This window comes from Neltuma alba, unplaced genomic scaffold (genome assembly GCF_004799145.2).
Source record: "Neltuma alba isolate B1F8T4 unplaced genomic scaffold, ASM479914v2 tig00005084_pilon, whole genome shotgun sequence".
Taxonomy (NCBI): domain Eukaryota; kingdom Viridiplantae; phylum Streptophyta; class Magnoliopsida; order Fabales; family Fabaceae; genus Neltuma; species Neltuma alba.
The window spans coordinates 169,886-193,413 of NW_021633971.1; the positions used below are offsets into that span (position 1 = coordinate 169,886).

General features: G+C 37.9%; 3 protein-coding genes across 5 annotated transcripts; all 3 read right to left on the reverse strand.

Annotated features, from left to right (window-relative positions):
* Positions 1-1,444: 1,444 nt before the first annotated feature.
* Positions 1,445-5,410, reverse strand: LOC114746717 (vesicle transport protein SFT2B). 2 transcript variants are annotated; one of them, XM_028934993.1, is made up of 8 exons: positions 4,758-5,410; positions 4,540-4,649; positions 3,847-3,983; positions 3,688-3,741; positions 2,796-2,869; positions 2,530-2,647; positions 2,165-2,223; positions 1,445-2,015 (listed from the first exon to the last, which is right to left on the reverse strand). In XM_028934993.1, exons 3-8 carry the CDS (start codon positions 3,946-3,948, stop codon positions 1,937-1,939), a joined length of 486 nt encoding a protein of 161 aa, XP_028790826.1. In that variant the 5' UTR covers positions 3,949-3,983; positions 4,540-4,649; positions 4,758-5,410; the 3' UTR covers positions 1,445-1,936. The 2 variants fall into 2 exon arrangements, with proteins under 2 accessions (XP_028790826.1, XP_028790827.1); XM_028934994.1 differs by having other exon boundaries at positions 3,847-3,925; positions 4,758-5,408.
* A 1,643-nt stretch (positions 5,411-7,053) lies between these two features.
* On the reverse strand, positions 7,054-15,240 carry LOC114746715 (nipped-B-like protein B). The gene is made up of 5 exons (XM_028934989.1): positions 14,207-15,240; positions 10,473-11,361; positions 8,720-10,076; positions 8,405-8,488; positions 7,054-7,796 (listed from the first exon to the last, which is right to left on the reverse strand). Exons 1-5 carry the CDS (start codon positions 14,748-14,750, stop codon positions 7,188-7,190), a joined length of 3,483 nt encoding a protein of 1,160 aa, XP_028790822.1. The 5' UTR covers positions 14,751-15,240; the 3' UTR covers positions 7,054-7,187.
* A 3,644-nt stretch (positions 15,241-18,884) lies between these two features.
* On the reverse strand, positions 18,885-22,607 carry LOC114746716 (putative zinc finger protein CONSTANS-LIKE 11). 2 transcript variants are annotated; one of them, XM_028934991.1, is made up of 5 exons: positions 22,202-22,297; positions 21,883-21,958; positions 20,425-20,919; positions 19,483-19,629; positions 18,885-19,345 (listed from the first exon to the last, which is right to left on the reverse strand). In XM_028934991.1, exons 3-5 carry the CDS (start codon positions 20,893-20,895, stop codon positions 19,277-19,279), a joined length of 687 nt encoding a protein of 228 aa, XP_028790824.1. In that variant the 5' UTR covers positions 20,896-20,919; positions 21,883-21,958; positions 22,202-22,297; the 3' UTR covers positions 18,885-19,276. The 2 variants fall into 2 exon arrangements, with proteins under 2 accessions (XP_028790824.1, XP_028790823.1); XM_028934990.1 differs by lacking the exon at positions 21,883-21,958 and having other exon boundaries at positions 22,202-22,607.
* Between the last annotated feature and the right edge of the window lie 921 nt (positions 22,608-23,528).

A 23,528-nucleotide genomic window follows, 5' to 3' on the forward strand; every position in this document is an offset into this window, starting at 1 on the left:
TAACAACGCCATGTAACAACCATTTCCACTGAAGAGAAGAAGGATGCAGGAGCGAAGCTTTTGTCGAGATGCCGTTCGATTATACATACGAGGGACGAAAAATAATGGAGAAGTGGGTTGCAAGTTATATAAGCGGAATTAGTTTTAAGAAGGGGCCGAAAGAGCGACCCACCTGCTTTCGTGGTGGCCCACTTTGGAGCCACATTAATAAATAAAGGGAAGAGAGCGCAGACAATGTTGCAGGCAGGCACGTGATGAAGAGTGAAGTCAAGTGGTGGGCTTGTGCCACGCTGTGAGGTAACTAGTAAGTGAGGTGGTGAAGAATGAAATATTAAAACGCAACCAAGAAGTTGAGTCTAACAGAAGGTACTGGTTTTCCATAACGTGGTGAATCAAGATTTAAATTTCTATTGAGAGAGGTGTCTATATTTAGTGCCTGACAGTGTCTCTAATAAGATTACTTCTAATAAGAAAATACTTATGTTTTAGCAAAAGAAATATTAAGACGCATCATTAAGCTTTTATGATCCCCCGGGGGGCGGGGGGGTAGGTGGCAACTAGCAGCCCCGAAAGAGGCACACGCCCACCACCTAGCCGACATACACGCACGCACAGCGACGGTACTTGAACTGTGGGGTTGGTGGATTGAGGCCAGTAAGACCTCTCATTTTCAATCTGTAGGGCTCGTCAGGCGTCGTTTAAAGAAAAAGGAAGAAAAAGAAAAGCTTGCCGTTTGCTTGTTCATTATTTTCACTGCAATTTGTGAGCTTGACCAACCCAACAAAATATTTTGATTAACATGGGGGAGCGGAAGCTGGTGCCGTGAATTTAATTTTGTTTGTAATCTCAGGTTCTGCCTGTCCTTCAAAGTACTACTTGGTACAAGAAAAATGAAGAGGAGGATAAGGGAAGAAATGGGATTTTAAAATTTTAATAAAGATAAAAAATAATATAAAAGAGTAATAAAAATTAATTAAAAGCTTTTAACCCTGGTTTTTTTTAAAGCGAGTTTATTAAAACTTTTCCTATCTTTCCCTCTTTTTATTTTTCCTTATACCAAATAAACCCTAATTCTCTTCATTTCCCTCCTCTTTCTGGGTCAAAGGTCGGTTCAATGATGAGAAACCGGATTTACCCCAGTCAAAAATTATGATCTGAACACAAAAACAGTCCGTTACGCTGATGCAGGAATTTGGGGAGCATTGTTAAGTTAAGAGGGTATTTAAATAAAAACCAAACTAAAATTTTAAAAGTAGTTTTATGATATAAGAAATAATACGAGAAATTATCACAATTTACATAAAAATACTTTTAAGTCTGACTTGAACCACACCCCCTAAATCAGAAAACACAGTACAAACGTACCAAAAAGACCCAAGGTATGGTTAAAAACCGAGGGAGGACGGCTCAGCGCATGCGATAGATGGAGCGCATGAAATTTCTGTTTTCTTCTTGTGACAAGCAAGCCCATGCATTGGTTTCTATCTCATCCCACCAAAAAATCTGAAACAAAAAACATTGAAAAGAACAGAAATGGTTTATTGGTCCTAGACCATCTAGTCTTCATTTCTCGTTAAAAGACAAGCCGACAAGGCATGCTCCTGTCAACGATGCAATTTAACATCTGGCGATCATAAGTTCACAACACATTTTCAATTGGTGATTCCTGATGACCTGATCCACAAACTACCCTTTTCTTTTTCCGGGTCGAACGATCCCTTTCAAATATTTTTAATTACATTATAGCAACAAGAAAGGGAAAATGAACAGGAGCATAGAACACAAATCCTCGTAGGTACAAAATCTGGTATTTGACGTTTGTAATAACCATATGAAAATACCAACCAAATGCTCAATCAGATCAACTCCACATATTTAACACATTTGATGAAGTCTACAAGAGGCCGCATCGAAAAAAATTTCTTGACGCATATTTTCATAGCTCAGTGTCACATAAACGGACCATCAACTCAGATACCATTCTCCGAGCAAAAGGTATATAACTCAGACTGTACCTGCAATTAACACCAGCCAGTAAATTATCCCCACTGAAATTCTACATCAAGAAAATAAGTTCATTTTGAGACGCTGTTCATTTGAGAAAATGGCTTTGGTACCACAAAATTCATGTCAGGCAAAGCAGGTCTATTGAAGGCAAACTTACCATATGAGCGCACATATCTCGCCTATGATAGCAATTATTGTTAGAACCTTGCTGCGGATCTACAAAACAGGGGGGATGGGATTTAATTAGGTACAGTATGCCAAACGAACTCGAAGATATAGAGTACGAAGCAACATATTGTTATTTATGAAGGGAGGTTTCATGTTATTAATAAAAATAAATCGGTAAAGATGTACTGACGGACTGGAAATAGACGAGTTAAAAACATTGAGCAGGCTTTCTTGCCTATCCCATTCATTGTACAGTAGCAAATTATAAAGGAGCATTAAATAAAAAATGCAACATTTTAAATTTATCTAGACATACACATCCATGCATCTGACGTCAAAGATCAAGAAACTTACCAGAAGAGCACAAAGAAGCGCTATAACTACACATCCAAGGTATATGGCTGTTGCAACCAGGCGGACAGGGTCAAACATCATTCCTAGTTGTTGTGCAGGTCCTACCAGGAAAGCTGTGCTGCCAGGTATATTAAAAAAATAATCTACAAATGGTTAAATAGATTACTGAGGACATTTCCAAGTTTTGAGTGTTTTCTTGCCTGCATTAACTCCAGATAAACTATTTTTATACTCTCATATATCAATAAGAGGGGGATTGCACCAACCTTCCAATTGCTAACAGGTTGCCAAAGGTGAACAATACCGCAAATTTGATGGGTTTCGCAAAGACAACTATTGACTGCAAACCAAAATAAAATAATAAAAGTTGAATTATACTGATGATATAAGGTTTTTGCTGAACTGAAAAAATTTATCAGCCAGATATATATATATATATATTTTTATATTATATTTGGGATAGCATTAGCGTGCAACTTGCAAAAATAGTTTCCCTTGAAGCCAGTTTTCACAAACAGCTTCCTTTCAACTGGCACTCAACCAGGAAATGAAAAGAAATCTTTCATTTGACAGTCATGTCATTGTAAGCTTTAACATTTGTTGCGAATTTATTACAGCAGATATCTAAAATTCATTTGAAGTGTACTTTGACACTACCATCTATTGTAAATTTAAAAATGAATTTATGCCACTTGCAGCAGCTGAGATGAGTAGCATGGGATTTAACACTTCTCAGAAAAGGTCTTAAGTTAAAGACTTGTGAATATGAGGGGGGAAAAAAGAAGAAGCTTGGAGAGCTTCTCCCCATTTGAGGCTTGAGCCAGCTTGAATTCGGATTAGTCAGTTATGCTGATTACCAGATGGTTGGTAGCCAATAAAATGTACCTATGTCTAGAGAAAGGGGAAAGGGCATTGTTGATTAACGCTAACTGTGGTAGAAAAAGTCAATTATTAATAGAAAAACCAGCAAGGGACAAATCTCAATAATGCTTACAAGAAGCAGGAAGTCTATTATGATTCATGCGTGGCACAACCATGATTCTGTTACGGTCAAGAGTATGGTCCATCAGTGCATTATCCGACCAAGATCTAGAAGACCGAAACAGTTTGAGCTAATTAACGTACACAACGGAGAAAACATCACCAAATTTCTCTTACCACCAACATGCAAACCAGACCAGCAATCAAACAAGCAGCGAATCCATAAACTCTCTGTCCAGTCAAAGTCCAAAAAGCAGCATAAGTTAGAGTTGGTAGACTACAATAACACCCAAAACCTTTAGATTAGTGCAAAAAGGTTTTGATGACATGGAGCACCTGCATTGGAGAGAGGGAGCAGAAGCCATCTGACTCCTCACCCAGAAAGCTCTCCTCCTGCCCTTCATTATCTCCAGATCTAGTTTGAAAAAACTTCCACATTATCAATTAGGGGTCTTTCTTGCATGTGCTGGGCCCTAAAGAAATTTAGATTATATATTTATATAGAGAAATTTCATCAACATGAAAAAACCGAGGAAAGGAAGGCATAGCACTAAAATTTTTTGAAAAGAAAATACAATCGGATAAGGATCATTTTCAAGGAAATCCCAGTAGATAATGTTGAATGAAAAAACTATGGGCATTCACAAAAACAAATGCTCAGATCGCATCACAAATAAAATGTCAGAAATATTTCCATCAAGGAATCTAATAAGCCAACAACAATTGAGGCACCACCAAGGAATTCCTAATAGGGAAACGCAAGAAACACTGTTTCTCAAGTCCCAACAGTCGCAGGAGTAAGCAAGAGATCATTTACATTCTTGCAACTGCATTTTGAGAACTAAATGATTTTCACCCTCCACTCCTATCACACCTCATGGATTTCCAATGAAAATGAGGCTCCTAAACATGTCTCTTGCTACTTCATGGTCCTATCTCAGAATATCCTCGGAACAAATGATAAATGCACTTAAATTGAAGTTCCAGAGGAAATGAAGAAAGAAGCCCATGAACGTTCTGGGAGCTTACCTTCAAATGTTAGTACTCCCTGCTACAACTGCCCTCGTGAAAAGATATTTCCTTCCTTTCCCGTATTTCTAGAAGAGCCAAAGTGGGAGAACGAACAATCCCGATGAAATCTGCAAAAATTATCAATAAAAACAATGCATAAACTAAACCACACATCTTAGGTTGTCAAAAGACACCAAATTGAGAAGAATTATACGAAAATGACCTCGAAAAGTTACCTTGATCCAATCAGATTGTTGAGGATTTGATGAATTCCATTACGAAACATAACCTAGGTTTTTTGAACGAGTGAAGATCCTCAAGGGTTGTCACCCCCTCTCAAATATCACGTATTTTCCTGAAATCTACGTCGGAGGACCCGTAGAACTAATCGAACCTTTTTTCGGGGCCCAAAAACAAAATCACACTTGAATGTAAAGCAAGAGGGAACGCTGCATTTTTTTTTCCGGTACAACAGAGGGCTTAGCCCAAAAAAAAAAAACTAGATTGGGATCAAATGCCAAGCAATCCGTATCCACAAGACTTCTCAAGCTACTCGGACGCGCATCAAAATAGGCGGAAACTGATATCCCTTGTTTAGCTAATCTATCAGCAACTTCATTTGCATTCCTCGCAATATGAAAGAGCTTTACCTCCCAGGGAACGCTGCATTGCACACGGGAGAAGTTGCGGAATTCGAAAGGCAAAATGCGCCGTACCGGCCTTGTTGATTGACCTTTTTCTCTCTCTATGAAATTGATTGACATATTTTATATTTATCTTCTTCTTCTTCTTCTCTGTTTTTTTTTTTTTTTAACTTACGTGAAACTATAATCCCTGTAGCTGGACCTTACCAGAATGGACGGACTCAAAACTCACCGGACGGCCGAAGAAATCATTAAATTTCTTCTAAATATCAGTGGAGCCAGTCTTTGGAATAAAAATGGGTTCCTAGTTGCATTTGCGCTGACAAAAACTCTGCTTTAGATCATTCTTGAGAGTCTTGCGCCGTTGCGCGCGCACATACATTTGCGCGCACACGCACACGCACAATTCAACCTCTAAATTTTATAGTCAAATTTTTAATTCAGAGATAAACCACGGCCCTTAATGAAGGCCCGCGATGCAAAAATTTGGCAGAACTAATTTCTATCAATCTAGCACTAGTTGGGTCAGGCTTCCAAGATCCGGTTTCAATAACCTAGCACTAGTTAGATCTAATATTTAATATTTTTAAATAATTATTTTTAAACATAAAAAATTATTTTTTAAAAAAAATGATAGTTAAGATATTATCTTTATTTTTTATTTATACTTATTAAAATAATTATTTTAAAAAAATTAAATTAAATTTAGACTGTCCAAATTTGATTTGGACAGTCCAAATTTGATAAACGCTCGGTGTTCATCAAGACTAATAAACACCCAAACTCATTTCTTTGGTCAGTCAACCATAACACTTCCTCGTTTTCATTCAATTAACGAGGACTCATGTCCAATTTAGTAATTAATGGTTAGGGTCACCATATGATAATCCAAATTTCAAATTGCAGAAAATATGTTAAAAACATGATCTTTTTTGAAAAAAACAAATTAATTTACAAGTTTTTATAATTTTATCTGATTTTCAATCAAGTTCTTGTAGTTTTTTTTTATTAGGTATTTGTTCCCTTATTTTTAATTAGGTCCCTCTAATTTTTTTCCTTTTCATCAAATCTTTATAATTTCACCTATATTTTTATGAGACCCTTGAATTTTCAGGTAACTTAAAAAACTCTAAAAAACTGAATGAAAATCAGATAAAATCATGAAGATCCGATTAAAAATTAAAAGCTACAACAACCTAACTCAACCAGATAAAATTATAAAGAACTTTAAATTACCCCTATTTTCTAACGGTAGAATACAGTAATACTTGCTCGTATATGTACTAGACAATCAAAACTATTTCACATACAAAGAAAACGTTACAATTTGGGAAGTACGATTACGGTTGCTCGCACATGCAGTTGGTAGGAGAAATTTTGACTGCCCGTAATATCGCGACCCAAACATCGGCAGTACTATACAAACATGGACCAAGGAAACCTCAATGTAAATACACCGATGAGGGACGGGGGAATACCTTTCTCCGTCTTTTTGCTAAGATGAAGGGATGCATGCCTCCTTATCAAGGTAAAGTTACTGAGGAAGAGGCACAGGTAATAAATGCAAAAGTACGATTGCGTAAAATGAATCTCAAAGGAATTTTTTCAGAGTTTTGGGAAAACTGAAAAGGCTAACATAGTACCCAATCAGAAAGGATGATAAAGCAGAGAAGCATTTCAAAAAGCGAATGAAAAAAGCAACAAGCAAAGGTTGGTACAATTTCAAAAACTTCCCCTTTTCCCCTTCAACTGGAAATCAAATGGACTTACGAGCCCCATCAGCGCGTTACATACAAGGCAGCGCAGTTTCACCCATAAGCTTACAGCAACCGTATGCTCATGCAGATACGTATATGAAAGCGAAAGCGACGAATGCAAATGCATGGAATATTCAATCAACCCCAACTAAGGGAATATGAATGACATTTCTTTTTTATTTCCTCGCTCAAAATGAAAGCAACAGCAAAAGGGAGAGGAAATAAAAACCTGACGGAAAAAGCAATGAAAGATATAGAAATTGTCTCAATGTGTACTTTCAGGAGAATGATGTATCCGGCTTAAAATTAGCGACTCAGACTCATTTGAGCCAGCCATCAAAGCATCACAAGCTTTGGAAGAACCATCCCCAAAAATTAAGGGATCACCCAATGTGTCAACATCATCTTTGTGCAGATCAGGGACCAACAGAGATTTATTTTCCACTTCCATGGACTGATTCTCCTTTGATTCCCCTGAACCCATCATTTCAGAAGTCTCTTTCTCCTCTTTCTCACCCGATGCTGCTAAAGGCTCTCCCTTGTTACCATGATCTGATGGAGCGGACAAGACTAATCCCAAAGAATTGATACAAACATGATCCTGCACGTGATCCTGCCGCTTCTGACTGCAGGCTTGATCTAGTTCTTCCAAATGCTCCTCAGCAGAAGGATGCAAAGTTTCCCCTATTTTCAAGTCTGATGTGGACTTTTGCTTAACACTGGCATCAGAAGTGAAGACAGAAACCTGCCCGTTCTCCGAACTGTGAATAGGAGCTGATTCATCATCTTGCACTTGATTGAACGCGGGGATAATATCTACCTTCCCCCTAGTTGGCAGTTTCACCCTCTGCTTCTTGTAAAGGTCCATGGCTCTCTGCAAATTAAAGAATATGTACACTCTGAGAATCAGAACTAAAATCTATGGATCAGCTATTAGCTCACTCAATCAATCAAAATTATAAAGAACATGTCCACTATCAAGTTTGAATGTCAAATAATAGGTCCCTTTTTTAGCAAATTTTTAATTTTCTCATCTACCAAAGGCGGAAATGGACAGTGACAAAACCAATTGTGAAACTTTTTACAGCACTCAGACAACATAAAAATGATCATATCATTAAAAGTCCGAGGAACAAGGGTGTATTGTTAACGCACTCCCTCTTGTTCTAATTATAGGGCAAAGTTAACTAACTTCCAAGGTTCTCAAGGAGTAGTGATTCATATCCTAAAACTTGTAAAAAACGTGTGACTTTTCAATTTTGCCCTTTACTAAAATTATTGACCACAATAATGTGTTCTCCAAGAATTAAAAGCATGACAAAAACTTGCTCCAATTAAGGAGGGGCAAGATTGGAAAATAAATCATGTCTTTGCCCTATATTTAGGACCAAATAGGGCTTTAAAATTTTTCCTGATAATTAGGAATGCAGAGAGTACAGAATAACACTGCAACCAGAATGCTAGCCCATCGAGCAGATTTACCTGGAAGATGGACGGGTCAATTGCTGGAAGTGGTGAATGCCTTGACATAGTGGTAGCATATTTCTGTCGCACACCCGAATCATTCTGTGAAACCAATAAAAGGGAAAAAAATGAAACATCTCAGACATTTGTTTACTTTCTCACGACCAAGTCTGTCTCAATTGCTTTCAATTGACAAATCTTTATAAACACCTTCCCCCCCCCCCCCAAAAAAAAAAAAACAAGAAGAAGAAGAAAAAAGAACAATCTAATTCTATTCGAGTCATTCTAAAATTTGGGAGGAAAAAAGGAAGCCAAAAGTTCTATCATTTCTACCTTCAGAAGTAGATCTGTGCAAGATTCTGCATCAATGCTTGAACTCTTATCAATCCTCAGCAGATCCATGCACTGGTTGTGCAGCTCTGGAAGGGTAAGTTCTTCTGAAATGTCAAGTTTAGAAAGGTAGAAATGACTGAAAAGTGAAGCAATGTCACTTGTTGCAGTATCAGGCACCTTCTCAATTGTAGAAGTGGCCAAGGACTTTAAAGGTGCTTTAGATGGATTACTGACACTGGGTGACTTTATTTCAGGATCCTTTTCCTGAAAAGTATCCTGGTTCTGTTCATCCTGGGAAATCTGAATATCCTGCTCAGCCAATCCATCATCCACCTCTGCTGGAACCAAACCATCTTTATGAGCCGGGGAAGGCAGGTCCTTCTTCAAATCACCGTTCTGTTCTTTCCAAGTCTCAGAACCAGATTCCCATGACCGACTATTTGTTGGATGCCTGTTCCGGTCCCAATCAGAACCCCCATACATGTGAGGATCATCTCTGAAAACACCATTATTGCCATCCCATCCATGTAAATGAGAAGGGCCTGTACCATCCATCATATTTTGCCACCCAAGCGGGCGCAGGTGACCTGGAAACCTGTCTGCATCAGGAATATGGTAGGGAATACCAGCATGGTTAACATCCATTGGAGGTCTAACACCAAAAATAGGTTGAGATGGAAACTGCGGCATAATCGCCTGAAAACCTCCATGTGTTGGTCCATGTTGAAAAGGAACAAATCCATTTGGTACAGCTGAAGTCCAATTTGGAACACCCCTCCAAGAATTGCCAGGCCCTCTACCAAAACCAGGATCACTAATTCTTCTGTAGCGAGCATTGGAGCTGTCTCTAACATCATCATCTAAAGAACTCATGAAAGGTCGGTCTAGTCCAGCCCTGAAAGCAGGTGGAGGAGGACCCAACGATGCATTTCCCTGACTAGTCCTACCATAATAAGATGAATCTGCTTGAGAGGATTCATCCATTAGTGGCCTCTCTAGTGTCAACTCACGCCCCATTCTATCTTCAGAAGCTGAGAAATCTCGTGCATCAATACTATTTCTCCGTCCACTTTCTTCAATTTCAAGACTCCGCCTAGCTCCACTTTTATTCACATACCTCCGCTCGATGCTTGTGGAAGATGGAGATCTTTCTACCAGGCCCTTGGGTGAAGCCTTGGAACTGGAGGACCTTTCAGTTGCAAAATCTCCTACAGTACCATCATCTATTTTAAAAGATTTCTCTGACTTGTATTTATTAGTACCTCTTTCTGATGTCCCCGAATAACCGTCTCTCAAGCCTTTTGTTCGTTGTTCAGACATTGAGTCTCTATGCTTCGAATCATCAGAATTCGCATTCCTGCAAGATGGAGAAAATGCTAATCAATTAAAATTATTCATGGTATAATTCTCTCGCATAAAACTTCCTAAGACCCTGATGTCCTCAGAAATTAAGGAACAAAATATTGCAAAGACAACATTTCTGTCAATGAATTAACACAATTAATGCTGTCATTAGACATAATTAGATGCATTTAGCTAAGACTTCTGTATCACAACTGTTTAAATTCAATGACACCAGAACACCTTCAAAGCAACAGTGTCATGATGGGCTTAATTTGAGTGGTATAAAAAAAAAATCAATTTTCATAATATTACCCACTCAGCATGCCATCAAGGATGAAATGCTACCAGAAGGTAATTTTGAAGGTTGGTTAACAGCATTCCAATCAAAATACCACAAAAAAGAGATTACCTGTAATCATCATTGCCAGTATGTGTATTTGCTGCTGGAGAAGACCTCCTTTTGCTGCTGGTTCCACTTGAGTCTGCATGAACATGACGAGATTGGGATCTTCCCCTGTCAGCCTCAGAATCAGCTTTACTGCCACTCAAACTTCTCTTCTCTGCATCAGAATAGTGAGTTTTAACACCTCTAGATTTAGTGTCACCATAATCATCACGTTCACCCAGATTTCTTTTCTTTGTTCCACTCTCTTTGGTCCTAACACTTCGCTCATCTAAATGTGACCCATCACGATCACGGTGATGGTTGCGCTCACGATGACGGTCTTTGTCTAGGTCCTCATCATGATCACGCTCATTGTCCCAATCCCAATCTCGATCTCTATCATAGTCACGATCCCTATCAAGATCATAATCACGTTCTCGGTCTCTTTCACGCTCATGGCGCCGCTCGCGATCACGACCAGATTCCAAATCACGCTCTCTTCCCCCATCACGATCACGGTTATGGTCCCGATCACGATCACTCTCTGAAGTTTTAATTCTCTTTTGTCGGGACTCCACATAGTCCTTTTCTTCCTTTCCATGCTTATCATCAGACCTACTGCTAGCATGATCTTTGGCAGGACGCTCATCACGTTGCCTGTCATATCTGTGTTTGTTCTCTTTATCTGTCTCTTCCCTGCCCTTCTCTCGATATTTTTCATCCTTTCGCTTCTCATCCTTCAGTCTTCCATCCTTGGCAATCTCATCCCTAGAAGACAAACGCTTGCTATAGCTATCCCCAACATCATCTTGATGCTTAATACCATCACTGGTATCATCCTTCTTCTTCCTCAATCGCCTCTCTAGTGGGCTATCTAGTTCAGGGCTTCGTAACTCGTCCAGGGCCCTCAAATCTGCAACAAGACATAAATCAAAGTAAGCTACTGTCTTCCAAGGACGAGCCTAATATAGCCATATCTATTGAAACATGATGCTTAGATTAGCTGATCCAAGACAAAAGACCAAAGATATTCTAACTTCCTCTTTTTCCCCTTGAAAAACAACACTCACTTCTGGAGAAGAGACTTCCAAAAGTCCAGAAGCAGCACAAGATATCAAACAATGAATGTATGCAACAACATAAATATCAATGAACGAAGAAAAAAGTGCTTCTAAACTAAAAAACCAAAAACAAGCCAATAATACACCAAAACAGAACAAGGTCACAAATAAAACAGCCATCCAGTCCCACTAAATTTCAAACAGAGGAATTCCCTTACCCAAAAAAGAAAGAAAAGGGCAAAGAATAGAAAACCTATCAATACCACGAAAGACAGTATAGGAATATCCATAGAGTTATACACAAATACACAAGCTATACTTCAACATAAAGAAGCAAGAACTGCTACCCAAAGTACAATGGAGAGATCAATTCAAATAAAAAAACACAAGCCAAAACACAAGTCTCCAATAGTGTCCTGCATATACTACACGATTCAGTTTGTCAGTGAATGGGTATTTGAGAAAACCAGATGTGGACCCCAAGGCAAATATGCGGAGTCAGAAGAATAAGCTGCACTGTTCATGGCCTACGAATCATACAACTTTCTATGGATTTTAAGCACTTTATTGATATTGACTTTGATATATAGATTGCAAAATCTAACATTAAGGTACTTACATTAATACTCAAACATAACGTATGGATATTAAAAAAATTAGGAAGCTGCAGTGTTCATAAATCATGATCATTATAGCTCATCTTGGACTTATACGCATATGCATGAGAACCACTCTAATTACAATATGACAATCAAGAAACAACATTTAGCCAATGATTGGTACAAAACAGTATTTTTTTTAAAGAAAAAAACTTGTTTTCATACCAAATGAACTAATGGACATGACCGTTGGCAATAAAATTGATCTTCAAACACTTCAACTGCCAAACTATCATTAATAGGCGGTCATCATTATTAAATCCAAAGTAGGAAATAAAAACAAGTAATGAGCTTAATATAATACAAAAACTGGCAAAAGAATAGATTAGGAAGTGTGCCAATGTCCCTTTCTCGTTGCCTACCATATAATTGAACATCTTGACATGAAAGAACTATTTGTTTTTCATTTATTGATTCTCAGATCATAATTAATTGATTATCAGCTATTCATACTGCCCTTTTCTTTTCTCTTCTCTCTTCTCTTCAACGTCCGACTATCCAACTGATTAGATGAAGCGCAACATTATTGAACCCTCATCTATCTCATTTTACATTTTAAAAAGGAATTAATAACTTTAACTGCTAGGATTTGGATGAGAAAAGGATCATAAAGTTCCCAGGCATTGTGCAGTCTTGTTGTGATGTCTTTGGTTATAACAGAAGGCATTAAGGCATGAGTGTTCATTCAGCATCTCCTTTATGTCCTCCTTTTTTGGCGGGGAACTACAAAAGGCTATCTAATATCCCTTGGCAATCTCAAAAGGTATTAGAATGTCCTTAAGACCATATTGTTTCTTTTTCATTAGCCTTTCTTAGGAAGGATCCCATGTCCTGTGTTTGTAACTTGTATTGCACTCTCTTACATCAATAAATCTTTTTCCACCTTAAAAAAGAACAAACAAGATCTCCTTTCTCATTAATAACCTCAACAGAATTGTTGGATTTCCAGCTCAATCTTTCATTCCTAAGAAGCCATTTTGAAATACAAATTAATGATTAAATACATGGATACGAGTCTTGCTTGTCACATTATTAAGGCAACAAATTCATATCTACTTCTGATTATGAACTCAAATCTAAAAAATTCAGTCTCAAGAGTCATAACACAATATCTATTACTTGCGTCAATGGACGTAAAGAGAGATAATTCGAGTGCCAACACTAAAAATTTAAAAACTTTGCATTAAAAAATTAAGAGGCTAGCAGGCTACAGAAGGAGACCAGAACTGTGACTTTCTCTTCCAGAAGACGTCCCCCATAAATGGGGAATGTATTAGACTAAAACCAAAAAAAAAAAAAAATGTAAATGCAGATGTGCGTGTGGAAAATGAATCACAACGATAAAGGGCCTATAAGCCACTTATAAAAATGGCGAAAGAAGCTTTGAAAGAAACTAATGGTGAAAAACATGTTCATCAAAACTGGCATGTATGGTGGAATTAGAGGAAGAGCAGTAGAGTTCCATCAGTTAAAGTGTAAGTGTGTGTGTGTGTGCCGATTAAAATTTAACTATAGAAACAGATAGAGGACACTTATGCTTAAAAGAAAACTGGTACATATTAGCATCACTTGTTTCGGCACCATCAGGAGTATTGCTGAATTTAATCAAACCAGAACAGACCATACTGGAAATCAGTGGTTCGTTTTTGTGTGCACGCGTGCTTTTTTTCTTCTTCTTCTTCTTTTTTTTGGGGGGGGGGGGGGACAAGTGAATATTTCATGTACAAGGTAACAATGTTGAAAGAGGCAGGAGAACAACGATCACGCAAAATTTCAGGACAACTCCTAACAAATTTCTCTATAGGCTGGAGGGCCAGGCAAAACTGGTGGGTTTCAAATATGTACCCCAGGGGCTGACCCGTGTTATTGTTTATCAAGAAGCACACAGCGCTAACACTCGAATGGTTTGCAATAGAACAAAAAGCTCACTTTTCCTCCTAGCAATAAATGGAGAAATTTTCCCTAGTTAAAGACATCTTCTACTACAGTACAAAAAGCTCACAGAATACGCATGCCACAAAACAATCAGTTACCTTACCAGTATTTTCATATGCATGCTTGGACGTGCGCTGTTCTTCGTTATCAACTGATCTCTCGCTTCTAACTTCTTTAAACTTCCTTTCTTTTTCCATTCCACTTTCTCTACTCTCCTTTCGCCCCTGTTCCTTATGCTTCCCCTCGCCCTTGCTGCTGCTCTTCTTAACCTCTTCGCCCTCACCATACACTCCTACACTCTCATCCCTTCTCCTACTTTTCGAATCCCCCGATGTCTTTGACTTCTTGGAGCCTTCACCTCGTTCATCCTCACCGCCATTCCACCTATCTCCAACTCCGTCATTGCTACGCTCCTTGCGCCGCTTCGATGAAGCATACTCGTCAGAATTCTCCCCATTTCCAAACCCATGCACGTCCTTCGAATCCGGCTTCCGCTTCTCAAAAGAACTTGAATCCTTGGAAACCTTCACAGTGCTCTCATCCTTACCTTTCCGATCCTTCAAGCAAGAATCTTTGTCCGAATCCGAGTAGTCCCTCGTATCCCTCGAACTATGTTTGCTAGATTTATGCTTTGAACTCCGCGGCATCACGAAAGCAAACTCAAAACCCTATTCCGCGAATTCACAGGGCACGGAACCCTGGAATGATAACAGCAAACGCTAACACTAATACTTAGCAAAACCCGAGCAACAAAGCCCAAAAATCTGAAACCCTAATTTCCTAAGCAATCAAGTGATTGAATCCAAAAGCGGAGGCAACCCTAAAAGTGAGCATTCCAAATTGAGAGATCCTCAAAAAAAAAAAAAAAAACAGTGGCGTGAGACTCTGCAAAGAAGATGGGTAAGCTTTGGTGGAGGCTGAGACCGGGCAAGAGGTAGCCGGAAAGTGGATCGGTCGGGGGATAAGTTGTCCGCAGTATGAGATAGGGATCGAATAAGACCAAAATTACGGGAGAGTCCAATTGAAATTTTTTGCAACAATAAGGTGCATTGGGGATAAAATTGGAAGAGCAGGTGACGTTGAAGAGCGCTAGAGAATCAAAGAGGGAGAGCGAGGCATTGTTGCCTTGGGTTTGGTTAGTGAGACTCGGGGACGACTTAGCGATATTTGGATGTCGAGAGACAAGATTGTCCTCCAGAAGTCATTTTTATGGCGGCAATGTCCATCATAGTGTGCGGCTGCGTTTCGATGATCCTACGGTAAATTAGGTCAAATTAATAAAACCAATCAGAATTCGACGCGTCATAGAAGGATTTCAAAGATACCACCAAGTTCCCGTCTTCCCGATCCATTATTCCCCTCACCCCCCCCCGGTCTGCGCTTTCTACAAATTTCCTCTGCTCTTTTTTTTGGGGGGGCGAAATATGTTGTTTTGCCAATGCGAGACGCTTTTTATGTGCTTCAATTTGTACAAATGAAAATGAGGAAATTAATTTACAAATTCTTATATTTTTAACTAAATTTTTAATTAAAATTTTATAATAATTCACATAATTTTTAATCAAGTCCTTATAATCTTAGGGTGTGTTTGGATTACTGGTGGAGAAGTAACTTTTTTTGTAATCTGACTTTTACAGAAGTTAGATTGGGTAAAAATCAGATGGTAAATTGTGATTTATGTTTGGATTGGCTTTTGTAAAAAAATCAGTTTGAGAAATTGAAAGTTGTTTGGATGATTAATAAAAAAGTCAGTTTAGATGCAAAATGATTAAAAAGACATAAATTTTATTAAGTAATATATATTTAATACTAAATGTATATAATGTGACAATTATAAAGAAAGTATTAAAAATAAAATTATTAGAAATAAAGAAATTAATTTATTATTATGAAGAAATTGAAAAAAATACTGAAATACTTAATTGAATATATTTAATGGATATATGTGTGTGTATAAATCATTTGCTGCTGGCTCTATTCTTTCTCGTTTTTTCAGAGAGATATGTATGTGAAAGAGAGTTAGGAAGGCAAAGAATTTAAAGTGCAATAATAAATGCTCTCTAATAGTTTTTTCTGCCGCACTGATGGTCTTCATCGTCAAAAGTAAGATGATGCAGTTTATGGAAAAAGCTCATTTGAGGTAGAAAAGTCAGATTGCCAAATCTCCAAGCCAAACACCACCATTTCATAGAAGTTAGCTTTTACCGGTTGAGAAGTCAGTTTGGGCTCTCAAACGTGATGCCAAACACACCTTTAGGTGACAAACAAAAAGGAAAAAAAAATCATGCAAACTTAATTAAAAAACAATTAAAATAATACAGATACGATGAAAAGGAAAAAAAATCATAGATATTTAATTAAAAACAAGATAAAATTATAAAAACTTGATAAAAAAAACATGACCTGAATAAAAAATCAGATAAAAAGGAAATGTGGGTTACTATTTTCAATCAAAATACTTGGTTTTATGTTTTTTTAATCCATTTTGAGACTAAATATCCTCTTCTAATCTCTCCATACATGAACAGAGACAAGATGATTTGGGCATTGATTACTCCCCTCTATGCCCAAAAAAAAAAAAGGATCACTCGCCTTGGCGTGTGGTGTGTCGGGTGATCACAGCGCTCGTCTGCAAACTAGTCGTTACTTTGACAGTCTTTGATTATTTGGTGAGGTCGGCCAGCTTTATTAATTATGCAATGCATCTGAGTAAATGGCACACGGGTGAAAAAAACACTGAAAAATTTAATTATAAGAACTAGTTAATTAATTTAGAAAAATTAATGAAAGAAGTTAAGTTAGTTATTCGTCATAAATAAGTGTTGTATTTTCTAAAATATCCGTACTAATTAAATGTATTAGTTAGAACTGCCATTGTTAGAAGGACTATCTTAAAAAAAACATAAATATTAGAAACAAAATGGATTGAAGTCTTATATATAGGAATAAAATAAAAGTCAAACAAAGTCCTATATTAAAGATCGGAGGTAGTATTATCATAATATTAGTTTGGATGCTTAATATAATACTCCTCCAGTCTTTATTATAAGACCCAATTTGACTTTTTATTTGGTCCTAATTATAAGACCCAATCCATTTTCTCTCTTATATTTATGCATTTTTTTCCAAGATAATCCTTCTAATAATGATAGTTTTAGCCAATATACTTAATTAGCAAGGATATTTTAGGAATAACAACACTTATTTATTATAAATAACCAACTTAACTTACTTCCTTAATCTCCTCAAATAAGTCAATTGGGTCTTATAATTAGGACCGGAGGAGTAGTTAGTTAACTAATTGGAGTGAATTAAGAAAATTAGTCACATTAATTATTTGTAATAAATATATATTATCTTTTATAAAATATTCTTACTAATTAAATTTATTAGTTAGAACTATTATTATTACAATGATTATTTTAAAAAATAATAAATATGAGAGATAAAAAAGATTAGAATTTTACATTAGAAAAGGCAATAGTGCAATGTGCGCATCTCCATGATACGTTTGTTTTTAAAAAGTAAAAAGATATAATAACCCAATGGGCTAAGCATTGAGTTGGGCCGATGTTGAGCCCAACATGTGGATAGTCGGAAAAATAAGGAGACTCTTTTTTTTTGGGGGGGGGGGGCTTCTATCAACTACATGTCGATTCCCCCCTGGGGGGGGGGATGCTGTGAACTACAATATTTTTTTGCCAACTAAGCCTAAAATGTTATGTACTTCTACGTATAATATTAAAAATTATAACAAGTATATTTGAGACTCATGCAGGACTCACAATAATTTTCCGAGGGAAGCAATAAGCATATCCATCACATAGGAGGTTGAAAAGAATGGTGAGGCACAGTGGCTTTCAAGGGACTGTCGACTGTCGAGAGGGAAAAGAAACCTGTTTTTTTTGGGAACATGTTCACCTGATATCCTGACTAAATCCTCAGGAGATTACAAATCAGACTAAAGCAGATTGAGCCATGATAGGACCCATATAACTTTTGAGTAAGCTAAAACAACTCCTATCAGTTGACTTAAGTACTCTGTCGGTGTTTAAACTTGTGTTTGTTTTCGGTGTGGAGGAACCAAAGATTACCGTGGCCAGTGCAGAACAAATGATTTTGATGAGAACAGTGTTAAAGACAGGAATGCCCTGGATGATTGCTTGGGAAGTTCCCAACTGCCATGAAAGATGGAACCCTTGTGGAGAACGATTGTAATGGGGCTTCTGCCCCCTCTCGGTTAATTTCTAGTTCATTCTTTTAAAAATGAATGAAAACGATGCAGAACTCGTTTTCCCACCGTCAGTTTGAAGTCTAGAATTGAAAAATATGGGAATTGAAAACATGATGCCATCCTGGCGGGGACTAATACAGGCTCAGAAAACAAGTACAACTCACTTCTCATGAATGCCCTGGATTTTTGTGATGTGATGGGAAAGCTGCCCAAAGTTGGATCACTAATCAAGCATTGAAGTGAGAGGATAAATGTGATTGCATGCTTTGGACTCTGCCTCAAACGCTGCTAATCACTAATCAGCGCCATCTGGGTTACGAAACCTGTCTTATGAGTTTCAGTGCAACTTTAATTTAATGCAACCTGTTTTATATAGTCAACCCTGCACCGTTCCGCATCATTATAAATCCTCAAGGATTAAACGGCGCTCATACATGCACATTGCCCTTCAAAGATTCGATAAAAATCCAACACCAATCAAATGGTGTATAATCCACAATAGCTTAACTCTCAATTATGAGGTAACGGGGGACAAGCACCCAGCAGATAAGACACAGAAAATTTATTTCATAAATAACACTTGAAATGAGAATTAACACTGCTATCCCACATACATATGAACACCATACAATCTTTTTTTTCTCCCTTTTATTCAACAAACCTATGTACATGCCTAGAAGGTCATTTCTGTCTACAGAAAAGGTTATAACAATATGCGAGAGTTCAGCTACACTACCCCATTGGAGTTCAAGGTAGGTCCGGCTTATTTAATTTTTTAGCATTAATTGCTCAAAGCTTTTGAATCCCACCACGTCCACTGTTTCCAGGCAAATCGTACTCTCGAGTTCTTCCATATATAGCTTGATCAGATATGATTATTTATTTCCTCTTTCTTTCAATTGAATCAGTCTCGAGCTAACATTGCCTCCCGGCGTCAAATTATTCAGTCTTGGCAAATCTTCCACGGATTCTTGGTTGGCTGTCAGCAAGAGCCTTCCTGCAAGCATACTGAAATCAAACCCCAATTGTTACTTCACTTCAGTATCTACCTATATCCGAAATTAAGCATTTTGATTGCTCAAAGTGAAATACTCAATAGTAAAAGGATGGTAAATCTATGTGCATGCACTTAATTATCATCTCACCTTGATTTTCCGACCAAAATTTCTCCTTGTCTTCTTACTCCTGTATCTAGAGAGCTTTTCTCGGCGTTCCTCACTGGTACAGTTACTGATGGGAAGGGCCCTCTCTGACGGAGATTGGATAACGTGCGTATTACCACTACCAAGAGTCTGTCAAACATAGCGCATCAATAATCCAGTCCCACTTCAAGGAAATGGCAGAAAATCTATAGATTTCTTAGTCCACACTAAGACTTAATGATCAAGTAACTTAATGGCACACGCTACTCTGCTACATAAAAAGATTTTCGTGGTCATGAAAAGATTTTGGCGGGTTTTTATCCACCTAATTGAAAACAGGAACCATCCATTCTCTTTAAAGAATTTTCTGTATTCGGGAAGCATCCTCTAATTTCTGATCATTTAGACTGGTCTCGATGTTGCAAGGCATCAGATACCAATAGATATTGAACCAAGGAAAGAATTACTGAAGTATACGGTGTGTCACTAGAAAAAACAGACTTAAACCAGAACAATTTTTCGGCAGACCAGGTGAAGATTTCCTTCCTTATTGTTCAGTAGGTCCCAAAGTCTTTCTCCATTGAGCAAGAGGAATAAATGGCTATTATTCCTTCATAATATAGTTATTATTTTTATTATATAGTTAATTATCACCTACCAAACCTGGAAACTTATTTTATCACTCAAACCATGTTAAGGAAAGAAGCAAGGCTCTAAATACATCACACTTTTAATCTCAAGCTAGAGCAGCTGTCAAAGCTACCGGGTAGTTGTCTTTCTTACATGTTCTGGATAGAAAATTTCCACTTAACTATTCTTCTTTTCCCTTCCTCGGGAAGGAACAATTTCTCACCACTTCTAATACGCTGTTTAATTTCATACGAATGCCATTCAATACAATTAAAAGCTTTAAGATGCAAAATATATGAATCAGTCAAGTCTGACCTTTATATCTCCTTCACTAAATGCCCTTCGCATGCCATAATCTGCACAGAAATTCATTCCTGGGAAATCAAGAAAAGCAGGCTTGATTGCAGTCCCTTGCATCCAGTCCATTGAGCTCAAACATCCTGAACTCACACTTTTTGGTAATGGCAAGCCAGGACTTTCTTGAATTTGGTTTTCATCTGTATTCAGAGCAGGAACCTTGATTTCCAGAATCTCAGATAGGGGTGACTCAATTGATTCCTTTTCTAGCATATCTTTTTTGCATTCATAGAAAACCTCGCTCAGGAGTTGCTCATGTTGAAGAGAATCGGAGGCTTTTAGTCCCTGTGAGGGAACAGCATCTTCCCCACAAGATATCATTGAAATGGCTGCGGTCATGGGATCCAAGTCTACGACTGGTTCTTCAATAATAGGTTCAGGAGCTTTGAACAGGTCTCCTTCTGCTGCCAAATCAAAATACTCCGACATGGCAGAAGACTGAGCAAGGTCACTCTGCATTAGACAAAATAAAGGTGATTTCTATGAACAAGGGTCTATAAAATCTAAACAAACGAAATTAATTTTAATTATAAGAACACATCAAATATACTGAAGGTACAACAACAAACGGGGGTTGAAAAAGAAGAAAAAGTTAAATGACAAAAGCTGAAGAAGTCAGTGACTTTCAAGCTTTTTATTCAGTACAAATCAATGGAATATAATATGTGTATAGTAAGGGGAAAAAATGGTACTGCTTAGTATAAGCTTTGTGCAAAGAAAAGGTGAAAAGGGCCCATATATATTCACATGAACCTTCGCACGGAAAGGACGGGCTAATCCGCAAAATGGACAGGTAGATAATTGCAAATTTAGAGGTCATGCTTCACCAGAAAAAAGGAGCGTGGAAAGGCATCCTATTCAAAATGGCTTTAACTTCAACTCAGGGGAAGAACATGGATTCAATTTTCTTTATGAATATTAGAGAAGGTATAATTTTGTTTACGTGAATGGTCACAGTCATTTGAGACAAAAATGAACGTCTTCATCAAAATTTCTTAACTAGCCAGTGTCTTCCCTGACTACAAAAGCACGATAGCCCTCACCTTAAAAGGCATAGTTTCACTGTCAATGACCAAAACACAAAGCCATTTCACGTAGAAACGACCAACTTTAACTATGAGCAGAAATGTAAGTGATAATGCATGATTTCCTCATTTCTACTACCATATGAGGTGCCCGACAAAACCCAGAAGAAATGATTAAGTCGAGCATTAACCACCCCCTTTCCTCTAACCTTTTTTTTCCCTAGTTTAAAGAAAAAGTGAATAAAGAGACTTTTTCCTCTTTAACCTCCCTCAGTGCGGCACAAAGGAAAGACGAACCCACTGAGAGTTCACGTCAGAAATTAAAAAAGAAATGCAAGAAGAAAGACCATATAGCACGGCACTATCACAACGAAAATTCTTTTCCGCTTACACTCTATACATCTTTCCTTTTCTCATGCTTTTCCAGATCCAGCACATAAAGCCAACTGCAGCTGTTTCCACCCGCGCTATGAGAAAACATTCAGAAGGAGGGGTGAAAAAAAAAGAATGAATAGCCAGAGATTACATACGAAATCAATTCCAGAATTGAATTCTTTTGTTATTCACTTCATCGGCACCATCAATCGGCAAGAAACTAAGGATTACGAATGACATAAACAAAGAGCTAGGAAGTTTAGCACAGACATGAGGGTGTCACCGAAAACGCAGCTTAACACTAAAATAGAACAGAGGAAGGAAAAGGAAGGTACCATTGACGCATTGGGCTTATGGGTTTTACAGTACTCATCGAGTTGTTGAAGCTCCTGAGACAAATTCTGGAAATATGGGAACAAAAGACCAGTGTCCGCATACATTTCTCCAAGGGAGAGAGAGTCTCAGAAAACAGAAAACTTCAATGAGATTGAGGAGGCCGCGAAGGAGTGATGAGCTCACCAGAAGAGCAGAAGAAGAGAAAACAGAAGCAAGCTAGCAGCCTAACACTGAAAATATAGGGAAGCAAAATGCTAAAAAGAGGGGGGGCGGGGGGGAGAGAGGGAAAGTGATGGAGCGAGCGTTTGTCCGTTTGCTGGTTTGGGTGGTTATGAGCTTAAAGATGAATTAGGAGGGAGGAGGGAGGAGGGAATTTATAATAGAAAAAGAATACAAATAAGTAGAGGGTTGCTGATGAAATCAAAGCAGAGCAACAGGCTTGGCTTGAGGGACGGACTTGCCGAAAAGGAAAAGAACTAGTACTTGGGAGAGGATGACGTGGGAATGTTAATGAATAAGGACAAAATGAGAAAAGAACAAGGTGATATTATAGAGCGGTGTCCCCCCCAACTCTCTTGTCACAGTCTTTCAGAGGGGAACTTTTTCAATGGACAATGAAGTGCTTGTTTTGGTATTATTATATTTGCAATTTGCAAATCGAGGCCAAGATGAATTGCACCCAGCCAATGTGTGAGGACATGTTGGTGGCCTCCACAGTGATCATCACCCGTTGGTGTGCACTACCTCAGCCCTTGTCAATTCCCACGCGCGCACCCTGGCGCTTCCTTTGCCCCATTTATTCCCAGTCTTCTTGCCATAACTACTAAATACTATCTAGCGCATGACAACCCCTTTTTTTTTATATGTTGTTAATGGCAGGGAAAGATTCCCTTGATGTCTCTTCTAATTTTTTTTATTTCCCTTTTCTTGGCTTTTGGCTGTTGAACATATTCTCAAATTTGATATTTTGTAGGTATTTGTACCTTGGAAAATTAAAAATATATGACCTTACGGAGAAGTACTCCTGTTTTCTGGATATCATATCATATCCAGGTCATGCCATGATTTGTTTTGCCTTCGTATATGTATCATTTTTTTTCAGGCGTGATTGTTGTTTCACGCCGTGTTTAGGACATTGCCGAGTCAAACTTTTTTGTGTCCATTCCCAGTGCGTTGCCGCGTTTGTTTTCTTTTTTCTGTTGTTAGTCTCTGTGTCACTTTATTTTCGGTTTTTTAGTTCTTAATTACATGTCAAAATGTCTACTTCTTAAGATTAAGAAAATCTAATAGGACTCAATTTTAACTGAATCTAACTAATTTAGTTCA